At 46.2% G+C, this 24,467-nt stretch overlaps 1 protein-coding gene across 1 annotated transcript; it reads right to left on the reverse strand.

Moving 5' to 3' along the window:
• Positions 1-20,659: 20,659 nt before the first annotated feature.
• Positions 20,660-22,885, reverse strand: MSX1 (msh homeobox 1; the record flags this gene model as incomplete). The annotated part of the gene is made up of 2 exons (XM_080629687.1): positions 20,660-21,090; positions 22,432-22,885. 2 exons carry the CDS (start codon positions 22,883-22,885, stop codon positions 20,660-20,662), a joined length of 885 nt encoding a protein of 294 aa, XP_080485813.1.
• Between the last annotated feature and the right edge of the window lie 1,582 nt (positions 22,886-24,467).

The raw sequence follows: 24,467 nt of genomic DNA on the forward strand, positions 1-24,467 counted from the left end.
TGTATAAGTATCCATATTTAATGTATAAGTATCCGCAATATAAGTCTCCATATCTCTGACTGAGAGAGGTCTCTGAAAGCCTCCATGGAGATTCTCTGCACTTGAATTAATCCCACTGACTCTTTAATGAATGTCAGTAAAGAATTATTAATGACAGTAGAGAACAAGGAAATTCAATGAGTGCTTCAGAGTGACACTGAGAGTTTGTAGCCGAACCCGGTATTAAATCCAGACCTCTAGGAGTCAAATGACTACCGTACAAGATCTTCCGTCTTCATCAGCATGAAGACCAGAATCTTGATTAAAAGGTAATCTAGGCAGACCTATAATGATAATTCGGAGTAAGAATACGTCTTGAGAACACTTTCCAGGTGATCAACTCACCTGAAGGTTTGATCTTTAGAGATGAGAACCCATCAGCATTACTGAATAGTAAATAACATTGTTTGAGGCTGAATAAGGGTAACTGTTCTGAATTAGTGAATTAGCATTTCCTTCTAGATAAAATATAATGGCAGCATGCTCAGTTTGTCATGGTGCACAAAGTGGTCTTCTTTCACCTCTAATTTTAAAAAGTCAATTATCTACTTTAACAAGATGTGCTTTTTTTGACAAGGGCAAACAATAACGATGATGGACATCCCCTTTTCACTTACAGGTTTTTTTTTTTGCAATTTACATATATAGCATTTTTCATAGCATTAACAGTATTCAGAAATATGCTGAAAAGGTAATTGAATCAGCAAGTTTAGATCTGTCCCTCTTGTAAACATGTAGACGGCAAACACACATAGGATGATTATCAGGTAGCTTAAGTGGCTTTTATCATAATGGCATTTAAGCCTTATTTCATGTGCTCTGAGGTTATTTTTAAAAATCTGTTGTCTAAGAAGACAAATCACTTCTCGGGAGTTTTTCAGCCTTTTGATTAAGAGCTAATCATCACCCCCAAAAGCCCTGCAGCTCTTCTAGCAGAAAACTTGAAGGCCAAGGTGTTATAAATATCAGGAATAATATTGCAAAGATAGGATTTAAAGTGTATTTATTTGTTTACTTCTTAGGATTCACAGTCCCTAAAATACAGTTATTTAAAACTTGAATAGGAACTCATTTAAGTAGAAGCTCAAAAGACAAAGAACCCGTTTCATTCAAAATATGTTTGGTTTTCATTTTGTGATGGGACACAAGAAATGAAGCCTGAAGCAAAAAAGATTAAAACATCCAACTATAACAAAAATGTCACCTTCCTCAATATATTGTTTCTTGTTTCTTCTGATCCCAATATTCCTTTCTCACAGCAGTATCTGTTTCTGTGCACAGATATCTGGGCCAGAGGGTGATTTCTCAGCTATGAAAAAAAATAATGGTATAGAGTTTAAGTACATTCCTGTTGCAATCTGCCTTACTTACCTACATATACCCATAACCACCAGTCCTGCAATTGGATGGTCAAACAGCATGCAAAGAAATCCCTTTTTCCAGGAAACTCAGCCTAGCAGTAATTGTGGGTTTGCAGGAATAACTCTGTCACAAGAATTGACCTAATCAGAGCCTAAAGCAAAGAGCAAATATTCTTTTTGCCTAAACAGCTCCCTCTCCTCCAGCTATCCTCCACACACCCTTGCACAACTCAGAAGCAATAATGCGTCCTCCGGAAGGCAAATGCTATTAGTGCATTAAAAAAAAGGAACCAGGACAATATGGCTGTACTGACCCACAACTCTAAGTGTTGTGTTCACAACATGAAAAGGTAGAGACAGAAAATGGAACCAGGAGGAGTTCCTGGGCAGTGCTGTATTACGAGGCTGAGAAGAAGGTTTCTGGAAATACGAAATTCATGTAAGGTTTCAAAGGGTTCACAATTACATTGAAGTTGTTAAAATACAAAAGCGACGATGGTGCCTAAGCTGGTAATGCCATGAGCAATTTTGACGGCAATTTTTGTGTTATGACATTAGTTATTTACAGCAAGTTACGTGCCCTTCTCAAGATGTAAATCAGATGATGAAAACAGAAGATAAAATTCTTTTTTCCATATTATTCTGTTCGTGTTTTTAACAACAGGCTTTCTACTAAGCCTGCCATTTGTCTCGCTAGATGTGAATAACAAGATTAAAACTTCAAGGGCTCTATCCTCAGCCAGTATATATTTGTGTACAAGAGTTGAGGCTTTGGCCTAAGCTATTCAAAAGCCCATTTGTGTTTTAAAAATTCAAACAATTTCAATATTTTAATATTCCCCCTCGGGTTATTGAGAAAAATCAGATTTAATACTCACCAACCATCTGATTTATATAAATATCTTATAAACTTTAATACTGGTGCCTTTGCGCACTTAAGAGCCACATGGGATATGAGAACAGGGAAAAGTTGCACGGAAAGTCAGTGGGAAAAGATCTGGTTTCTTAGTTATAAAGCAATAAAGGGCATGCATTTAAAATTACATATTTAATATTTCACGTAACCGATACTGGATGTTGCAGAAAATGAGTACATTGGTTCAGAGCTTTGCATGTGCTTGTTGATGGTAACTAATCCAGGTGTGGGGCCCTGCTGTGTGCTCAGCCGCTGTGTGGTCAAGCATACACGCTAAGGACTGAGGAAAGATCACTCTTCTGAAGCCTAACTCCATGACCGCCCTTGCTTTGTGTATTATTCATATCCCTCATCTGCAGGATTTACCACCAAGGAAGGTAACTGGACTGTTGGTCAGATTGATGGCAGTGAAGTAATTTGCTCTATGGAACTGGAAAGACAGAATTCACTTGAATTTATCATCTGATCTGAACAAAATTCTTCCCTGCATAGAGGGTTAATATGAAGTTAATGTACTGCACTAGTTCGAGTTAAATCTTCAAAATAAGCTGCAGGTTAGGAAATGCAATGAGGGAAGCCATGGCAATGGAGGCAAGAGGAAGCAAAGTGGGGCAAGGTGAAAGCATGCCAGGCAGGGCTCACCAGCAGCCATGCTGCACAAATCCCTAAGGATGTGCACACTCTTTGTACTCTCTCGGAGTCAGATAGGAGAGCTAGAACATGCCTGAGGTGCTTTTGGCCAAGCCCCAGGAGAGCCCATGCAATGGGCTGGGTGTTCAGAGGGAGGACAATGATGAGCTGACACAAGGGCTTGCTGCTGGGGAGAGCAACACAGTGGGGGCTGAGGAAGGAGCCGAAACCCGTACCATTATGTGCCATCATCTTTTACTGTATTATTTCACTTTATCATAGAGGGTGTTTTTTCTGGGGCAGACCCTGCTATTTCATGCTTTATGAACTGAGGGGTGAACGCAGTGTTCTGTGCTGAAAGCTGCCACTGACCCAAGACTGAAAAAGCAAATAGCTACAAAATGCTGACAGCCACAAGATGTGACAGGAGTCAAATCCCACAGCTCTGGTTCAACCAGTGCAAACCCCTGGCTATGTTCAGACCGACACTGTGCCCTGATGTCACTTTGGAAACTAAATGCATTTAAAGAAAGCCAAAAGAAACCAACTCTTATCACAGAACAAGCATATCCTCAGACAGCACTGTAGTGATACAGCTGAGCCAGAGCCCTGACACAGGAATGACTGGCTAAGCTTTCCCGTGATGACAAGTCCTCAGCTTGATGCTCCCTCTGGAGCTCTCATGGCTGAAGAGGCAAGGAGATTCAGGGAGGGGAGGCCCATGGAAAGGCAGGAACAAGCGACTGCCTCTGCGCTGTGTCCTCCATCTCCTTCCACTCATCTCTATCAATGCCATTGTAACAGCTAGGGCCTGTTTGTGCTGTTCGGCAAGAGGATGCAGGCCCTGGGTCTGCCAGCTCCAAGTGCACCTTCAATTGCAGCGTATCCAGAGCAGGGGGAAAGCTGTAGTAACCACAGCAGTAGCTGCAGCTATAGGGAGGAGGGAATCACAGAGCCATCAAAAATGAAAAGGAGCTTAAAAAGCCATTTAGTTCACCCTCTTCTCCTCCTTTCAAAGGCAGGATCAAATTAAAATCTACTCATGATAGATGTTTGCCTCACTGTCCTTAAGGAATTTCTAATCATAGACAGTCCACAGTTTCCTTAGTCATTTATTTCTGTCTTCAGTCTTTACCATTAGACATTTTTCTTCACAATATCCCACCTAAATTGGGCAATTTGAGCTCATCATTTCTGATTTTATGCACCGCAGAGAGAAGAAGCACTTTTTCCCTTCCTCACTGAAAAACCTTTGATATGAGGCCTCAGGGACATCTTCCAGAAGGCTCCTCCACTCGACAGGGAACAGCAGGCAGATGGTAAATGACTTACACAGAAAGCTTATGTATTAGTCCATTGCATCCAAGTTTGTAAACGTAACAGATATAACATCAGGATAATCCATCAGGCAGAAAGCCATCTACTCATACTTGGATACTAAGAAGAATGGTCTTGATGGTGAAATTGAGCAAATGGTAAAAGTTAAAATAAGCCAATCAATTTATTGAACATTATGCCATAGAACTGACGTTAATTTACTTTATACAGTTTCTCTATTTGTTGTCAGTGAAATAGTGTTTTATGAACTGTAACTTCTTAACCCAAGTAGTAATGTCTATTTTTTCAAGTAGATATATTTATCAATTTCATCCTCAACAGCATTGAGCATTGAATCAAGAGAATCTGCTTCAGTCTGAAAAGCATACCTGGGCATTATCATCATGACTCATCTATCTCAGCTCATCTCCAAATAATATGGAAACCTTATTAATAGCCATTTGTAAAGAAACCCAGCAAAACATCTACAGCAGTTTCCATTCTCTTTTCGAATTTTTTTATTTATGCTTTAGTATACTTCTTTCTTGAGAACTTTCAACCTTCTCTTTTATTTAACTCTTCTTATAAATGTTCCAGATGGATGAAGAAATGACATGAGAAAGCCTAAAGTAGTATGTATTTTCCCAGACTAACAGCTAAAACGGCTGGGGCTGGCAATGCTTGATTCTGATATAATATTGCTCCATGTCCATTTTTGTATAAGCCACTCTTGCTAGAGCCAGGCATGAAGATGGAAGAGGGAAGAGGTGATTAGCACATTGGCCAAACCTTTTGGGTGTTTGAGATGAAAAATGTCTAGATGATTCTCAAAAGCAGACAAAATGTTAATTTGCTATAGGAGCTCAGATGTGGCTATATACACATCTAGATTCATCCCCACTAACTAAATCATCAAACTGAGGTTTCCTATACAGGCACTAGAGAAATATAGGACCCTCCAGAGAGTAGCACAAAAATCACTCACTAATTGCCCATTGGCTTAATTGAGGAATTAAAGGCAATTTTATTCCTAACTTTGTCACTTCAGCTAAGCCAAAGCTCTAATTATGTGGGCCTAAGAGGGGAATTTAAGGAATATGATCTCCTACAGACACAATTGAGACGTTTAGTCTACACACTGTGATACCAACAATGTTTTCCTGCATACCTTGTTTTAATTCCTGGTCACAGTATTGACTCAAACTGCAGCTTACCAGTTGCACTGATCTCTCTACTACATTGTATTTACGATTCAATACAACAATCTAGCATTTTTCGTCAAAAGTAGTGTTGCCATTTGGAGCAGAAAAACAATTCTTTAACAAAGGAAAATCAACCATTTTAAAGAAAATTTCCTTCTTTCAGGAAGGAAATGGAAAGAAGAAATGCAGACATATCATTTATGTAAGCAATGAAACATTTTTTAATAGGTTGTCAACAGGTATATTTGGGCCTGACAACCTACCTTCAAAGCCTCGGCATGATTTAGTACAAGCAGGAGATCTGTAAGGGAACATGGAGTTTCCCACAACGAGGTCACCTCAGAAGTGCTCCATGTTGATGGCAACCCAAAGTCATTACCACCTGGCAATCCATTCAGCAACTTGTGCAAAATAAATACATGCTTCCTATTGTAAGGTGGCTACAGTGGGGAAATCTCCATCATAATTAATACTAGTTGGCAGCTATATCAGCAAGGCCTTGGATGATTCCATGAGAGCTAAACAGGGATGGTAAGAGCACCTTCAGAGGGTAGCTGTAGATAGATAGCTTGCACGCAGCCGGTTGTGCTGTGCTAGTCTTACAATAGACTAACCATTAATGCCTGCACAATCTATTTGTAAATGCAAAATTTGAACTATTACTGTTTATTTCCATTTACAGCATTTATTTCTCAACACCCTGAGTACCTGCATGGTATTTTTACCAAAAAAGGAAAACATCAGCTTCATGAAGAAATCCTCACTTTATGTATTCCTACCACATAAGAGCAAAAAAGACCAAATTCAATCAGCTGTCCTAAAGGAAATATAACACAGACTCACATCTGACAGGGAATTTGGTTTGTAAAAGCATAACCAAGATAATACAAGTCACACTGGGTTTTAGCTAGGATATTGCATTCTGCTGTTGAGCCAGCTGCAGTCGGACACTGCTTGGACAGCAGATGGTGTCCTACTGTAACACTAAGCTACAGTGCTCGAAGAGGAATCTTAAACCAGCCTTTAAAATACTCTCCAGTTTCCATTTAATTACTTTAATTGGCTTTATTGACTACAGAATAAAAATGATGGATCTGTTTAAACACTAGGCTGAATTAAAAAGTTTAGTGTGTCAAAAAACTGTGACTTTGAAACATAGGCCCCATTTCTGAGAGTATTATCCAATATTTAAAGGAACTTTTGATACATGTGATCACACCGCTTGGTTGTCTGAGTGGTCCTTTTCAAAGGCACCATAGCAAATAAGTGTTAAGAGTCACTCTGGAGGTCAGGGAAGTCCGATGCCTCATGCTTAATACTGCCTTTGAAAATTTTCTCCTTACAGTGTACATTGTCTGAAGATAATAATGAGAAATCTAAACTTAGAGTTGTTCTGGTAAAAAGATGGAAAGACTTCTGAGCTCACATGAGAAAGGACCCTTTTGTTTCTTCTGTGTTTTATAGCATCTTGTGCAGTGGGCATCTGCTCCCCATCGGAGCTCTCAGATACCAACTTAGTACAATTAAAAATCCATAGGCTTTAAATTTGTTCCTTGGGATCTGCAGAAGCTCCCAGTACTTCATGACTAATGAGGTGAACTGGATGGCGAACACGAATCTGTTACATTAAGAAGCTACAAGTCTGCTGATGTTACTGGACTTCAGGAAGTAGGTAGGTAAAAGTGAGAGATCCTTACAGGCTTGGAGCCTGTCAAAGTGTTGCACGGAGCCTGACTCATGACTAAGCCTGGTCTAAAAACACTCCTCCAGCAATTCGCCTTTCACATCACTTAGCTCTGGCCTCTGTGGGGTCTGATACATTGCCGAGCAGGCAGCGTGACTCAGCTCAGGGTTATCTGGAGTTTGCAAGCCTAGATTGAATTTACTGTCACTGGGAGGGTAAAATTTGTTGGGAATAGTTTTGTCATTCGTACTGGAAGGTGATGAAATCTTTGCCTGCTGGAGCAGATAATCATCATCTCGTACAGCCAAACCCAGGCTGGGGCAAAGCAGTCATAAAGGGTGTTATTTGCAAGATCATCATGAGCCACATTTTTCCTTTTTCACACAGACCCTTGTAAATTTCTTCTCTTTTTCTTCTGCTTTCATAAGGAAACTGTTATTCCTTTAGCCCCAAGGTTATGGGAGTAGTCTCACTGATTTTGGTGAGATTCTTCATATGACAAAGTACTCTTGACCCTATTCCTTAACAAAATAGTTTACTAGTAGTCACATGAATGAGATAGATACCTGCTTTTCAGAAAATGCTTTTATTTTCTTCCTCATCCCAGATATGACAGAGGATGGTCAATATTTTTGAGAATATTGACAGAGGCCAATATTCTCCAAAAACATTTATATAACCTCTCCAAAAGCAATAAAATGATGAAACCCAGAATCTGCAAATTGTGGTGATTTGTAGTGCTTTGATTTATAGCCCTGTTGGGTTCAGAGTGAATGATTTCTACAGAGACCAGTCCCTCTAATCGTAATTTTACAAGAAACGGATGTGCTAAAAGAAACAGAAAGCTAACAGGGCTTCTGGTTACATTTTCAGCCTGATTTATAGAGCTGTAAAACTCTCTGTATCAGGGAGCTGACACCAATTTCTAGAGAGCTGTGAACATTTGTTTTCATCTGATTTTCCTGCAGGGTTTCTAGGCCCACTTCATTCACAAAAGACCCCAATGAAATCCATGTCAGGTGTTAGAGAGTGTGGGATGATGGTGTCACAAGCCAGCTGGTGGCAAAGGAGACCCAGTTTTGTAGCTGAGCAAAAAGAAACTAGTCCTCAGAATGTCTGTTTTGGGGACAGAAGTGTACTTTTAAGGATTCAGGAGTGGAAATTTAGCTGAGGTGGGAGTAGGTGTGATCAAAGCTGAAATGGCTAAGGAAGGTGTGGTCCAGCATGGCAAGGGATGTTGTAAATCAAGCCAGTGGAGAAGACAGAAAGCCAAGTCTGGTGCTGCAGCAGCCACAACACTACAGTGTGACCGCAAACCTCACACCTGCTAATAGAGGCAAATGCCACCTGCACACAGGCGCATTCAGACAGCAGAGGAGCAAGGCTGTGAGAAGAGGAAGACCTGGAAAGAATGAATGAGGAGCACACCAGGGACAGCCCAGTCAAGGCTGCAGCCTTGGTTAGTGCCCATGACATGGCACAGGGACATGGTAAGACTGGCCAGATGGGCAGAGAAGAGCTGGGGAGCCTTGAACAAGGATGGAGTGGCAGGAGAAGTGCTATGCCCAGGCTCCCCTGAAGACCCCACCAGGGCTGGCCTGCAGACAGGGACAGGCACTTAGAGACAGTGCCCATGGCCACTCACAAGTGTAAAATCCCACAAGGAGGGGGGATTACAAAACCAGCACATGCACTAAGACAAGCGCAATGACCAATAGGAGGGAGAGAAGGGGAAAGGAGCAGGACAGGGCATGGGTCAAGCACAACAATCAGAAGAGGAGAAACATGAGCAAACGTTCAGGTCAAGAATGGAACAAGGAGCCGTCCCTCTGGAGGTAGGCTGTGTTTCACAGTAACACCTCCATCTGCCTTTGTGAGGATGCTAAACTATTTGACCTACAGCAGCGACCCTTGATGGCTCAAATCTTGCCAGTTTCTACTCCTTGTTATAGCTAGAAATGTGTAGAAATGTTTGGCTTGTATTTTCACACCAAAATGAAGGTGATGTTAGAGTTTGAACAAAACATTCTGAGGCCTCTTTTGAAAGAGCATGCTGTTTCCTTCCAGAAAATAACTCATGTATCAACCACTGGTTATTATGAGTGCTTGCACTAGTATCCTGTCCAAAGAGAGCCGCTGGAGATTCTAGTGGAAAGGAAAATAAAACATTGCTTTGAATCAGCACATTTAAGCCTAATGCATCTCCAGATGTAATAACCTAACCATTCTATGTTCTAAGGCCCTCTATGTTCCATGGCACTTGGCAGGGTTGTGGGCAGGCACTACCATGCACAGTTGGCAAAGGCTTTAGAATCAAAGCCTGAGGTATTTATGTGCTGGCCAACAGGCTAGCATAAATTGCAGCTTCTGCTGACATAGCATATAAGAAAATATTCTTACCCTGTTATACTGTTTAAAGAAACCCTATCAGTTACTTTATTATATAAAATTATTAAATATTAAATATGTTATTTTACAAAATGATTTAGTAGCATGTCTGTGTTATTTTGTTTTTAGAGTGTCAAATTAAAAAACAGTTATTAATTAATAAACCAAGGTGCATTTTATTGCACTAATAAGTGCAGCTTTAAAAATTTATTACCACTTTCCAAAGATTTACTTCCTTTATTCAAAAAAAACGTATTGGTGTCTTAAATTAATTATAAAGATCAAACTTACATGGAGAGGCCCTGATCCAGCAAACACATATGCTTATGAGTAATTTAACTGCATGAGTAACTTCATAGAATTCAGTGGGTGAGAGAGAAGCTGTGATCCGTGGAGCTCCTAATGTGGGTAAAGTTATTCATGGGCACAACTGTTTGCAGGACTAGAGCCAAATATAACACATATACAAATTCCCATCTAGAAAGAAAAGGCAAATGAATACATAGTAAAAAGCAATTACACGTTATTGAATGTTCTAACAACTATATATTCAATAATAAGTGCATGAATACAAATGTGGGTTCAGAGATGCACGGGGCCTATCTATAATTGACGGCCAATAAACGGAGAGGTAGAAAAGTGAACACAGTGTAACTGTCTTCATGTCTGAGGTTCTCTCTAATTAGGTTGGACTTTTGATGCAATAATTATACATGGGAAATGTGCAAACAAAAATAAACTGGGCTGCACTTAACTACCATTTTTGGACACCAAATGCAGGTGTTATGCTTTCTAAAGAGCACTTGTTTTGGTCTTTTGAGGTGTTTTAAAGCCCCTAAGGCAGATGCTTAGGTGTTCAGTGTGATCTGTAAGTGAGAAGTAGGCACCTCTGAAGATTAAATAAAAAAAACCCCTTGTACCACACTCAGGACCATGCCACAGAAATTACCTATGCAGTTGACAGCAGATAATCACTAGTTAGAATGTTAAAACAGAGTCAGCTTTCTCCTGTTGGTGGTTCCCTCTATGATCCCCTTGGCTGTGCACTGTGTGCTGCAAAAGGACATGATGCCTGCAGGAGAAGCAGAGGAAGACGGCGCTGCCCTGGGAGGTGGGTGCATTGGCTTTGAACTCTTCAGCAGAGCACGGAGGGGAACCCTGCTTGCTCTGAGCTAGGATACTGTGTTCTGTTCCAGCTGTATTTCTTTAAGAGTGATGTTGACTGACCTGCCTGATGCTGAACTCCACACTTCCCAGTGACTGAATGCAGGCTGAATGTCTCCACGCCCTCACTTTGAGCTGAGCTTCCCCTGAAGTCAGTCATTTAGCTGCTTAGTTTCTGCTTTCAGGAAGTGCTGATACACCTAGGAGACTGGGCAGTCCAACACATGAGCACAAACTGGTTCTAGATGGCAGAGAATGTGCTAGATTGCTCTCTGAGATTTAGACACCTGTAGTTTACCTGTGCTCCAGGAGAAGCAGAATCCAAGGGGCCAACAGCTCTCCCACAATGCTGAAGCCCTCCAGCTGGTGAAGACTGGATAATTCCCTTTTTTCCCTGTTCTCCTTATTAAAGTATGTGTGAATATCTCAGTCCCCTTGGGCTGGGTTGTGGAAGCCTTAAGCACTCTGCAAGTTCTCCTTATGAACTGCCAGTAAAGTAAACGTTTTGCAAAAGTTTATGTTCCTGCACTTACTTTGCCCCTATGAAACAAATCCTGTTGTCAGGCACAATACAATACGTCCTGTGTCTTCTTCAGCATTCTTGTTGCTGTTCATTGTAAACTACACTTTTAGGAATGTTTTTCTACCTCTTTACCTCCCTGGTCTTCCCCTGTGCTTTGGCAGCCTCTACACGGAAGATGTTGTGATTGTTTTGTTCATCCACAAGGCATTCACTTCAGTTCCACTGCATGCTAGCTGGCTGGTTTTCCTTTGCACATGTTTGCAGAGTCATTTCTCCAAGATAGCTCTCCCCCACCGGCTGTGCTCGGCTGTCATACATTCTGCTCATCTCCTAGGAGTACTTCTGCTCTGGATTCTACCACACTATAGCAGGAACATTACAAAAGGTGCACTTATTTCCACAGGCCTTTTTTCCTGGTGCATGTTTGGGATGCATACTGTGATGACTGGGTCTTTTGTTCTTATACATAATATGTAAAGTATACAAATACCTGCTTTCTGTTTACACAGGAGGAAAAGAACGTGAACAAGCCTTAGTAATCCCTTATTTCTAACTTGCAATTAGACTTTAAAACAAAAGATTCTATTCAATCAACAAAGTGTTTTGTGAAAGGGTAAGTGCCACTTTTCTTGATGGCACTGTCACCTTACAGAGTTGTCTTCTACCACTCCCTTGCAACCTCCATTTTGCCGCTGTAACCACTGGCCACGTCACAGCTCTAAATCTCATCAGGCAACTGATGGAGTTTTAAAAATGGTGTAAAATGTTTTGTGACACAGAGCCAAGAGGGCCCTCTGTCACATAAGGGGAGAAATGAGGAACGGGGATAATGAGGAGCAGATACACCAGCATCACCTCCAGATGCTTCAGAATGCGAAGCCAAGTATTGAGGCACCATTACACAGGTGCATACAACCATTTCAAGGGTTAATCAGGTGCTCATTACAGGCCTGGACATGTGCATACCTGTGTAAGCAGTGCTGCTGCTGCTGTCAGCGAGTTTATACTCAGTCTAAACCCTCATGGAGGATGCAGGGAGCTCCATCTGAAGGCAGCAGGCAGTAGAGATAAGGGTTAATCATAGCTGGAACAGAGAAGATCTGTATTGCTTTCTACTAAGTCAACCAAAATAGTGCCCCTTCTGTTATTTTTCTCCCTCAGTGCAAGGATTGCTTTACTGGTTTTTTGCATGTGAGCTAACTTTTCTTATCAGTACCCAAGAAAGCAAGTCCCTGCAGGGTCCCCACTGACAAATGCTGCCAGGCAGTCATGCCCTTTCCTCTGCTCTGAATGCCGTAATTAGAGAGATGCAATTTTCCAGTAGTGTTTGACAGCCTACATCAAAGGCACAGAAACTGTTTCTGGACATTGAAAAGATAAAATTCTAATACTTACTGATGCCTCCTTCAGTTTTTATTGCAGTTCAATGTAAACAGATGCTGCTGGTTTTGAAAGTGTATGTTCAGATCTGTCAGAGTATATATATTGCAGTGGTGATATCTACTGTAGTAAATGCTGATATTTACCATCATGTGTATATACTTGATTCAATCATCTCTATGACATTAGTTGTATGTGAGCTTACGCATTCACAGATGTCTGTCTTCGCATGTACATGCATACAAATACAAACACATGCATATGAATTAAATGGAAACTGTAACCCAATCTTAACCAGGGTTTTAAATTAATCATAATACATACACACACTTACAAACATTGGGCTATATTTAACTTTCACATAAGCAGTGTAGAACTATTATCTTCTGTGGAGCTCTGCAGTTTATGAGTCAGACCCAAAGCCTGTTAGTTAGCCAGTGGAAAGACGCTGCTGATTTTATTGGGCTTTGGACCAGACCCGAAGCCAACGGTTAATTGTCTCATATAATATAACTTTCCCTTCCAGCAAACTTCAGATAAACTTAGATTCTAATTCCAATAACTCTCTATAATTTTTTCCAAACAAATTCCTTATGGAATGGAAATGCCCATTCTTGTCCTGGGCATTCTTCAATGCTTTCGTGTTTCTTTGTTTTGAAAATTGATTCAGTCATGTTAAACATTATGCAAGCTCAAAAAAGATCACAGTCTCCAACTACCCAAAGTGAAATTCTCATACATACATAGCTCAGAAATAAATGTCATTAGAAACTTCAAACTTGGCTGGTATTAAAGCCATCTTTGAGGAAGGGGGGGTGGGGGGGAGAATCACATTTAAAGGAATTCAGCCTGGTGTTTTAGAAAGTAAGAAAAGTTTAGGATTACATGTCCATCTCAGCTTTCTCATTTTATTATATGCCTTGTATAAGTTTTTATTTTCTTTCCAGGTTTGGTTTTTTTTTTTTTTTTTTTTTTTTTTGACTTGGATTTATTTTGAACATGTACTTAAAAGATGCAATTATTTAGAGGGAAAATTAACATGCCTCCACCAAGCTTCTTTCTGAATTAAAGAGAGAGCTGCCTAAAGATCTGCATTTGAACTCCAAGCTAATAAGGCTCTTAAGTTCATCCTAACTTGTGTATCACAGCTGACAGAAATGCAGTTAAAGACATTTCATTTTTAAGAAACAACTCTTGAAGATTCTTTTGACTTAAGATGCTGCCAATCCTCCTTTGAATAACGTCTAATTTAAACTTCTGAGTTAAAAGCTCATGCCTAAGCTTTCTGAATGTAGGTATTGGATATGCAGTTAATATTTAGGCTGTCTATCAAAAGGATGTGGCCGAAGTTTTTTAGCTGTGCTAATCACTAAAGAAAGTTTGCATTTGGATTATTATTTATACCGATACAGTTGTTATCTGCTGCAATCACTGCTGCAGAGACATCATGCTGCCTTCTGGCACTACAGGCTCTCAGCTGGTAGGGTATCACAGGGTGCCTGAGTTTGGGTTCCTGGCTAAGAGGCGACATCTCTGTTTGGCGGCCTACAGTCTGCATAGTCAGGTAGGTTCCTCCAAGGCTGCAGCTAAGGCTTCAAGTGTTAAAGTGTTTCCAAACCCACTGACTCCTGTTTCTTTCTGTGTCTATTCTAATCCTACAGCAGATACACTGTGTTTTGCAACCCTGGATTATTTTATATAAATAGAATTTAGTGTGTATTGTTTATGTAGCCTCCTACCCAAAAAGAGGATTAACAATGTCAAAGAAAGAAAAATCTTTGGTCAGACTGACAACATCTACCACATCCCACTGTCTCTTCTTGTGGTATGCCACGGATGCAGCTTTCACAGTAAGTCCAAAGCCTGTTACAAGGTTTTGAAAAGCATTTATGGCTTTTAGTGAGTAGAGTGTGAGGAGCAGATGCTCCCCAGCATTAATACACACAAGCTTGCTGTAATGGCAGGGCAGGTCTCAGAGCCCCAGGGAAATCTTTTCCAGTCCTTTGCTGATGTAAAGGGAACAGGTCCATTGGCTTACATCTAAATGCATTTACAGTGTAAAACAATCACTCCTTGAGTTTTAAAGCATCCCATCTTTACTTCTGGTATTTGCATAATAATGCCCAATGAACACAAAACACTGCTTTAAAAGAAAGTTGCTCTACTCTCCAGCTTGTCTTTTGGAAATAATTCTCTTTTCCTCCATTCCAGAGAGCTTCCCCCACACTGCTTGTCTTCCAGTTAACATAATTTTGTCATCCTTTGCTTCCAGACCTCTTTCCCTCCCACTGCCACTTCCTTTCTCTCTGGCCTGTGAAGGGAGACTGAGTCATAGTGAAATCTCTAAATACTGTCTCCCCTTGGGTGCTCTTTCTTCTCCCTACTTTGGGCAGCAACAGTAGTGGTCAGAGGGTCTTAAATGTGTTTGTCATCATACCGTACCTTTCTCCAGCATCCATCGAGTGCACACCCCACCCTGTCTGTTACTGTGTCCCTGATACAAAACACCTACAATAAAAGCATCTCTCAATTAGGCTGAAAAAGACTTTTAATGTGGGCTACATTTTTTTTACGCCTGGGTCCCTGGATCTCTGTCCTGCTTGATGCTGATCACCCTGACCACAGAGCCGCATCACCTGCCCCAGCTTTGTTGGGAGCGGATCATAAACATAGCATCACTCTCAGGTTTTGAACACTGCTCCTACAAAACTCCCTCCCAGAGTTTGTCTTACAGCTCACTAGCAAGGTCAGAGTCTGTACTGGCTGAGTAGCTTTGATCATTTTGTGACCGTATGCAAGAGATTTGTTTCTCTTCCACAGGGCTAAGTAAGAAGAAATGCTAAGAGTGCTGTTCACACCGCCATAAGAATCGGCTGTTGGCTGAGGGAGCTCCATCCCACACCGGGTAGCAGCACAAATGTGAGTCGAGCACAGGCGCTCACCTCCTAGTAGTTTTGCTCTGTGCTGAAGAGGGATGCTCAGCTGCGAACACTGAACGAGATGAACAACACAGCTTTGCACGGTGGATTTATTGCACATTCCTGGTCACACGAGGGAGACTGTGTCCAGGTAGCTGCCTCTCCTACACTCCGTTTAATCACTGCAGGGTGGGAACAGGATCCAGCCTGGAGGGATAAAAGATCTCTGAGATGAAGAAGTACAATGGCGCAGGGTTAATGTCAACCGGTTTACTGTTGTAAGCAAATCACTACCACATCTCTCTGTGCAGCATGGCACAATTTACTACTCCTAGTTAAATGAGTCAGAGCTGCTGCTTCTGGTTCTGCCTCCCAGCTTCTCCTGCCGCAAAGTTGGACAGACAATGGGTCCGTGTTGCAGAGAGGCCTCGGGACAGCCTCAAGGAGCAGAGTGTTGCAATGCCCATTATTGCAATGTCTCATTTTTAGGCTCCCTGCTGTGGAACAGATTGCTCAGGCCAGGGACAGACACCACTGTGCTTCACGCAAGGTGTGGAGAGAGTAAAAAGCGAATGAAAAGAAATTTCAGGAATCCACATACTCTTTGGGTTAGAATATATTTATATTCTAACATCTATACATCGGGACCTGCCACTGTGAGAGGCAGGAAGGTGTCTCTTTCTGCCACAGACTCCCTTGCAGCTAAGTGCCTAAGCCACATCAACATGCTTTTGTGGAAACTAGGGAGGGAGAGAACTACCTCACTGCATCCGACAGCTTATTGGGTACAGTATATTATATCCTAAGCAGTGGGAGACTTACTTGCCAGTCACCACTCGGCTGGATTTAATTTGAACAGCCCTACAGCCCTGAGGCTCAAATACCCTTAAATACCAGCCTTAAATACCCTGGCCACAAGGGTATTTAAGTAGTCACTTTTTCTTACACTTTCTAGCCACCTCCGTGTCTAATATAAAATCAAATGTATCATTAAGAGAGATGAAGAACCTAATAAGGTTCTCGTCTGAGGAGGACTTTTTTGGGTCCCTAGTAAGTTGGTGATTGGGATTTTCACTTTGCATGCAGAATACCTGAGTTCAGCCGTTTACCTGAAATCAGGCAGGACCCAGGAGTTAGCACTAAGCACCCTGTTTCTCCATGCAGGTGCCCAGCCAGTTTGTTCAACAGACCTTTCACTTCCTAGATCTTTAGGAAGAAGGTTTGAGGAGCCTCAGGAGACACACACAAGATGATGAGCCTGGATTTAAGCACACGAGTACTACTGTGATACTGTGATACTGAAAAGCGGTGTCACCGCTCCCCACCGCCTGGCCTTTACAATGGGTAAGTTAGGCAGCTTCCTTGCTCTGCCTCTGGTTTCTGAGGGCTGTGTTCTCAGGCACAATCCTGAGCAGCGGGAGGCTGCCGCTCCTCTGCCTAATTCACTTGTTGGATTTTGCTTGCCCGCACTTTTCGAAAAGGGTTTTTAGCTCCCAGTTCATTTGAGCACTAGGGAAAACGTTAAATAAAGACTTCAACGGGGCACCTATTCGTCTTTTGAGTTGAGTGGATTCAGAAAGAGACCCTGAAAACACCAGAAATTCAGAGCAGACAACAAATCCACGGTTTAAGCACAGATTTGCGCAGCAGGTTTTCTTGGTACTCTCCTTCTCTGGAGATGAAACTGAAGAAGTGCCTTTCCCTGCTCTCTAAGCACTCGAGCACCAGCCGCCTACCCTTCTATAACCCGGCCGGGGCAGTACCGGGGGCTCTCCGGCCGCCTCCGTGTGTGGATAGCGGAGTCATCCCCCTTGTTTGTGGGGAATAAGAGTACAAAAATGGCTACCCTTTTATTCTGTCTGTGTGCCTGCAAGTGTGGCTCCCTCTCGGTGCTCCGGCTCCTGCGCGCTTTAATTCCGACCCTCCGTGGAAAGCGTCGCGGCAAGGAGGGACCGCTTTCCCACGGCACAGCATTGCCGCGCCTGCGAGCCCGAGGTGGTACATGGATGTGCTCGGGGCCCCTCTGCTTTCTGTGTCTGCCGAGGCTCTCTAGGGCTGTATGTGGAGATATGCATGGAGAGGAGGGGGGGGTACCGGAGTGACTGGGGAGGGGCGGCGGGGGAGAGGAGAGTTATTAGGAAACTTTGCTTTGGCTACTCTCTATCCTTGGGGCTGCGTGGCGCCAGCACCCTCAAGTTGAAAGGAAAACAGCCATTCTCACTTCCAACTGCCCACTGAGATCCTTAAGGCGACAAAGACACAAAAGTGAGTTTTATTTGCTGGTAAGCCAGAGGCAAGAAAAAAGAAAAGCCAATTCCCCCTTAAAAAGCGCCGACAAATCCTTTTTGCTCTTTTGTGTGAGCTTTTCCTATTCACATGAAGCGTTCATCCGTGTGATTCCCAACTTATTGTCATTACTTAGTTATTAATTGTTCTCATCTGGGTTTAATTGAGCAACCAAGGACTTTAGCCCAAGGGTCAGGGGGAAAACTTAAAGCAAAGACATGTTCAATAGGAATCCTGCGCCACGAATATCCATCCCGAGCTGACATAATGTAAAAAAAATACAACCAACAAAACCCAAAATCCAGACAAAGAGGGGATGAAAGGGTCTGGCTCGCCCGGAGCCCCGCGCCGCAGCACCCAAAGGTGCCTGGGAAGGGAGCGGGGCTTGCGGGCAGCCAGCCCAGGGCGGTTCTCGCTGTTTAAAACCTCTCTCGTATTTTTTAAGCGCTTATTTACAGGATAAACATGCCCTCCTGCGCGATTAGATCTGCTCCCTAAACCCGCGGTCTAATCGCGCAGGGGTTGAGTTTATCTCCAGCTTTTTTGTGCCACAGACACAACGTGGGAAAAAGCCGGCACCGCTCTCCCCAGTCCGGCGCGGCATTGGGCGCTGGGGTCAGGATCACAGACACTGTCATTTGCACAGTGAAAAGAAATGATCGGGAAAGCAAGCCAAGGAAAAAAGCAAAGCCAATAAAAAAAGGGGGGTAAATAAAAAAGAAAATAAAAGAAAAATAAAAGGAAGAAGAAAAAAAAACCAACCACAAAACCCCAAAGTTCACCCCAGACCAGAAAGGGCTGGGCGGCGAGGGCAGAGCGAGAGACAAGAAGAAGGGGATTAGAGCAGCGAGCTCTGGAGAAAGTGGCTGGGTTCAGGTATGCTGTTTCGTTGAGTTATTGAAAGCATCATTGATATTTAGGAGATGATAAAAGTCCCGCCTCGCCTCCAGCTACAGTCTCGCTGGAGCCACAGTGCCTGCAGAAGATTGCCTAGTCTCATTACAGCAATTATTTTCCTTCTAACTTTGCCTCAACCTTAACGTTTTAAATTGCTGGAAATGAAAGCAGCGGGGGAAGAACAAAAATAACAACAACAAAAAAAGACAGAAAGAAAAATATAAAGAGGAGTCCCAATTTCTCAGCGCCCATTCCTTGAGCGCTAAGGTAAAGCACGAAATCAGGATAAAATAATGAAAAATGGGAAATCAACGCTCTTACCCGAGCGATCCGCAAAACTAAATCGGGTGGAGCGGCGCACTGAGGGGGCCCGGGGGCGCAGCCGGCGGGGCGCCGGCGAGGCGACGGCCCCGGTGCTGGCGGGATCCGCGAGTGCGGAGCTGTGCGGCCCGGGGCTGCGCGGCGTTGCTCGTAGCGAGGCTGTCCGCCACCCTGCTCCGCGGGGTCCTCGGCCGACGGTCTCCACAGGGCCGTGCAGACGGGTTTCCAGCAAAGCCGGCCGCTGAGGGCTGCGGGGCGTCCGGAGCCACGGGGATGGGCTGGAGACGGCGCCGAGCGGTCCCGACCGTCCGTCCCCGTGGATGTCGCCGGCTGCCTACCGCGGCCCCACACCCCTGCCGAACACTACTGTCCTCCACATCCCATCCTCACCAGCCTGCTCCCATCACCCGTCCCCTTGGCTCCGGCGCTGCCTCTCCCCCGCTATTAGCGCGCTGTCTCCCCTTCTCTCGCATCATCCCGACAGCCTGCTCTTCTCTCCACAGCCCCGAACCCCTGCTCTCCCTTCCCCTGAGCAAGGCCAGCTGCCGAAGGGAGCGGTGGGGAAGCCCTTGGTCTGTCTGTCTTGGCCTGGCACCGAAAAGAGGCAAGTCACACCATCCCCATACCCTCCAGCAGCCGTCGGGGCTGCGGCTGGGAGCTTCCCAGCTAAAGGCCGCTGGGAGGAAAAGGAGCAGCTTTTATCCTGCCTAGGGCTAAGAAAACGAGGCTGGGGCTGAGCCAAGCCTGGAGCCGTGCTGGTCCCAGAGCTGTTGGGGAAAGCACCCGCAATCTCAGGACAAGGGGATGTGGTTGGAGCTGCCAGTGAGGGGCAATGGGGGGGAATGAAACAACCTCAGGCAGCCGTGAGGATAAGGCAGCTCCAGGATACCCAGCAAGATGAAAACTCAGCCGAGGGCTCACTGAGACCAAAGTCTCCTGGGGAAGAGAAAAACCAACTGGTTCAGCTGGTCCCTCACTCCTGTTCCCCTGGCACACTACAAGTTCAGTCTCTTCTTCTATCACCCCCGGCAGGGAAACGAGCAAAAAGATTCACATCAAACAGTAGCTTAAAATTAATTTATTTAACAAATATAGCTATAATATAAATGATAATAAAATTTCAAATATACAGTATATTACATAGTACACAGAGCCCCTTCCAAAGGAGCTAGTGGAGTAACAAACACAGGTAACAGACAGTGCTGTTACAACAGGGACAGGAGAGGCTACTTTACACTTCTGCCTCTTGACCTCGCCTGGCAGAAAGAAGAAAAACGCCCTTTCACCCTCTATTTTTTGCCGTTTCTCTTCCGCAGTTCCTTCACCCACAGCAGGGTCTCTCCCAGGACTGCCAGCCCGACACGGGGCAGGGCTGGCCCATCACCACCCTCGGGGAGCAACTGGGGCCATGCCTCAGGTTTCTGCCGGCTGCAGAGCTGAGCAGCTCCCAGGACTACCGAGGAAGAAAGTGGAACGGCACTGGACCAGGGGCCAACATCACAGGGGGAAGGAAGCAGTCTCTGCAACAGGGCCCATGTAAGTCCGCCGTGAGGAGCCAGAAGAGCAGGAAGGGAGTGCGTGCGGAGCCGGCAGAAGCAGGCAGTCAGCGTGCTGGGCTCGGTAGGGCTCAGCTCTATGTGAGGTGGTACATGCTGTATCCTACGTGCGCAGTGTACAGTCCCACGGGAGCCACGGGCAGCCCTGCCCGCTGGAAAGGGCTGGAAGCGCCATACAGAGAGGCACCAGCCACAGCCGGGCCGCCCAGCGGGAAGGAGATGCCGAAAGCAGCGGGCGGAAGCATGGGCTTGGCTGCCATCTTCAGCTTCTCCAGCTCGGCCTCCTGCAGCCGCTTGGCCTTGGCGCGACGGTTCTGGAACCAGATCTTCACCTGGGTCTCGGTGAGGCTGAGCGAGCTGGAGAACTCGGCACGCTCGGCGATGGACAGGTACTGCTTCTGCCGAAACTTCCTCTCGAGGGCCAGCAGCTGCGCCGTGGTGAAGGGCGTCCGCGGCTTCCTGTTGGTCTTGTGCTTGCGCAGGGTGCAGGCGGGGGGGCTCAGCCGCCCTGTGTCGAAGAGCAGAAGGGGGAAGGAGAGAGATACCTCGGTTAGCAGCGCCCGGAGCCAGACACCCGCAGAGCCCCCAGCAACAGCAGCCGGGATGCAGAGTGGGGTAAATGAAGTCCCGCTCGAAGTGGCCCAAACCCTCAGCGCTGCCTGGGGCATGCTTCAAAGTGGTATCTCCCGATAAGAATTTGGTTTTTCAAGACTCCCAGGGCCAAAGTTTCCCAATGCTTTTGGAATCTCCGACTCCATGATAAGAATCAAAAGAGCAGGAGTCGGACACCCAAACACCGTCCTGCTTTCACGGCTCCCGACTCAATCCGAGGAGACATAAGTGAAGGTTGTGACCCTCCAAAAAAAAAGTATATCCTTTTTTATTGGATTAAGGAAAAAAAAAAAAAAAACAAAACACACTACAAAACAGGTTGGCCTCTCAGCCTCGCACCCTCTTCGTTAGGCCCTGGGAACCGGATTAAACACGTAATTAATTACAAGCTGTAAATTCACACCAAGCCTCCATCTACCGCTCTGCTCCTCTTAAGATTTCTAAGGATTCTAACTCGCACAACTTTTACTTTGCAATTTAAGCAAGTTAAACAACTGCGATACTCTGCACAACTCCTAACAGGAAACCTGTCTTTTTCAAAGAGACGGAAAAATCAACTCTCGTCGCAGCTCCGCTAAGAGCACCCGAACGCTCCGGAGAGCTACAACTCAAGTTTGCCCCTTTCCACGGGAACTCGGGGAGGGGTCGGGATCCAGCCAAGCCGCCCGGTGTCAGGGCAGCCGTTCGGAGGATTAACGGATTTTCTGATCCCAGCCCTCCCACTACTATTATTACTTTAGAACTCTGCGTGGTAAAACAGGAAAACGTCGGCAATTGCGGGTCTTCGGACATGGAACACCTGAGGTACCAGCCGATGGGGCTGAAGCCCGCACAGCCCGAGAGCGCCCGGCCCTGGAGCCCGGTCTGCCCGAGTCCTACGGAATTATTTGAAAAGCCACTTTCGGGGTAAACACTGCTGAGACTGAGCTCGACCCCAAATTAAGCGAAGCAGTAGGCCAGGTTGCTTTATCTCCCTCCCCTGCCCCGGTTAACATTTGGCACACGATCTGGTCCTGACGCGGCCGCTCTTCCTCCACCGCCATCCTCAGGTTTCGCGCACGCTTGAACCGGTTCAGTATTTTGATCAGGCCGGAGTGGCCCAGCAGAGTGCGATCCGCAGGGAAAAGCATGCCAGGAGGGGAGAAAACGAGAGGAAGCCCCCGTCCGCCCCGCAGCACTGCCCCGCGGGAGGGGGCTCGGGGGGCCCCGAAGCCGCCCGCTCCCGGCCCCTACTTACTTGGGGGAGGCGGCGAGAACCGTGGGTTCTGCATCCAAGGGCTCCTCTCCTGCTTCTCGGGGCTTTCCGCCTTGACAAGGGTGTCTTCGGGCAGCTTGACGAGCCCCCCGACGGAGAAGTGGCTGCCGAGGGGCAGCGGGGAGGCTGGAGCCTCCGCCGTCAGGGCGCCCAGGTGGGGGCTGAGGCTAGCGCGGGCGGCCACCCCTACGCCCTGCGGAGGCCCGGCGCCCTCGGGGCCTTCCCTGCAGCCCGGCTTCCTGTGGTCGGCCATGAGCGCCTCCACGCTGAACGGCAGGAGGGACGGGGAGACCTTGGGCTTGTCGCTTTCCTCCTCCCCGCCCATCGTCGCCGCGACAGGGATGCCGCCGCCGCCGGGCTTGCTGAAGGCGGATGCGGGCAGCTCTTCGCTGCGGACGCCGGTGGGCGCGGTGGTCATATCCAGAGCCGGGGCCATGCAGAGGCGCGCCGCCGTCGCCACTGCAGCGCCGGACGGGAGCGGCGGCGGCCGCAGCTCATGAGGCCGGGACCAGAGGACAGGCGCGGGCAGCCGTCGGCGCGCTCTAGCCCTCTGCGGGCGGCGCCGCCAGATAAAGTGGCGCGGGGAAAGGCACCGCCCAACCAGCGCGGAGGGGGCGGGGCGGCGGCGCCCCATTGGCTGCTGCTGCGGCCCCGGGAGCGGGTGGGGATGTCGGGTACGGACTCGCCGTCGGGGCGCACCCCCCTCAACCCTTCCCCGTACCACCGCTCAGCCCCATGGTATCGCAGGCGGGAGTGGGGAGGGCCGGGATCTTGTGGGGGAGGCTCAAAAATCGGGGTCAAAAACGAGTTAACGTCGTAAAACAGCCGAGCTTTCCTCTTGGGAAGCGGGCCCGAACAGTGTTCTGTAAAACCGAGCGGTATCGTGCTGTCCTGAGTGTGACCTCCCGAAGGGACCCCTGCCTGTCCCACAGCCTGTCTGCGCCTCGGAAAAGTGGTTTCAGGGGATGTTTATTTGTTTGTTTTGGGGTTTCTTAGATGAGCGCCGGCCCTGCGGTGCGTTCGGCGTGTCTGCGGAGATCTGCGCTTATGTACATCTATACACATACAAATCGTGCTGCGTTTCATGGCAAAGATGCGTGCGCTGCTCCAGATAATGAAACGTGCCTTCCCGTAAAAAGGAACATATAAGCCCTAGACCGATTAAAGTCCCGGCTATTTTGTTTTGTAAATTCGTTTTACGATCCCTTATCCCCGCGCCCAGGACGGATGTGCAGTAAAATGGGGCCGCTCTCTAATAACGGGATTGGCCGCTCGCTAGGAAAAGTTTATTGATAGCTGCAGGTCTCTAATCTCCTCGGAACACCAGAGGCTCCTGCAGTCATTTAAGAGCAATTATCTGAGCGGGGAGGGACAGCGCATTCCCGACCCTTTCAGCTGGTCCCAATAAAGATGGTAGATTAGAAGCATACAGGTTATGAAATGGATTGATACAATAGACATTTTATTAACTGATAAGCAGCAGGATCTGAGTGAAATTAATTGTCCTGTTCGCAGGACAACACACGCACACGTATCTTACACACATATGAGTATACTCCCTGTACGCAGCTACTGTCCTGCATGTACACATCCATACCTGCCGCGCTGTGCTGTGCTCATATACAGTCCCTCTACGTGAAGATGATCTGTAGGTGACTTGCGGGATACGTTGAAGGCACAAGGCACAGACCCGCATACAGCCGGCGCACAGCTCACATCGGTCCCTTCACTTTCCCTCCTGATTCGTGCCGCTCCAGTGAACGGTCCTACGGCCACTCGTCAGCAGTGATGCCGGCTCCGCGCCCTGCCCGCAGCTCTCCTCGCCCCGTCGGGCCGGGGGACCGGGCCTGGGGGGGAGTGTTGGGGGGGGGGGGGGGGGGGGCGGCGGCGGTTGTGTGTGCTCGGAGAAACGGCTGCATTGCTAATTGCGAGAATAAACAATCTGTCACGATTAGTCAGTGCCTCTAATAGGCAGACAAGTGATGTTGTTTTTAGGCGCCAGCAGCGGTCTGATCAAA

The sequence above is a fragment of the Psittacula echo genome, assembly GCF_963264785.1.
Source record: "Psittacula echo genome assembly, chromosome: 1".
In the NCBI taxonomy this organism is placed as follows: domain Eukaryota; kingdom Metazoa; phylum Chordata; class Aves; order Psittaciformes; family Psittacidae; genus Psittacula; species Psittacula echo.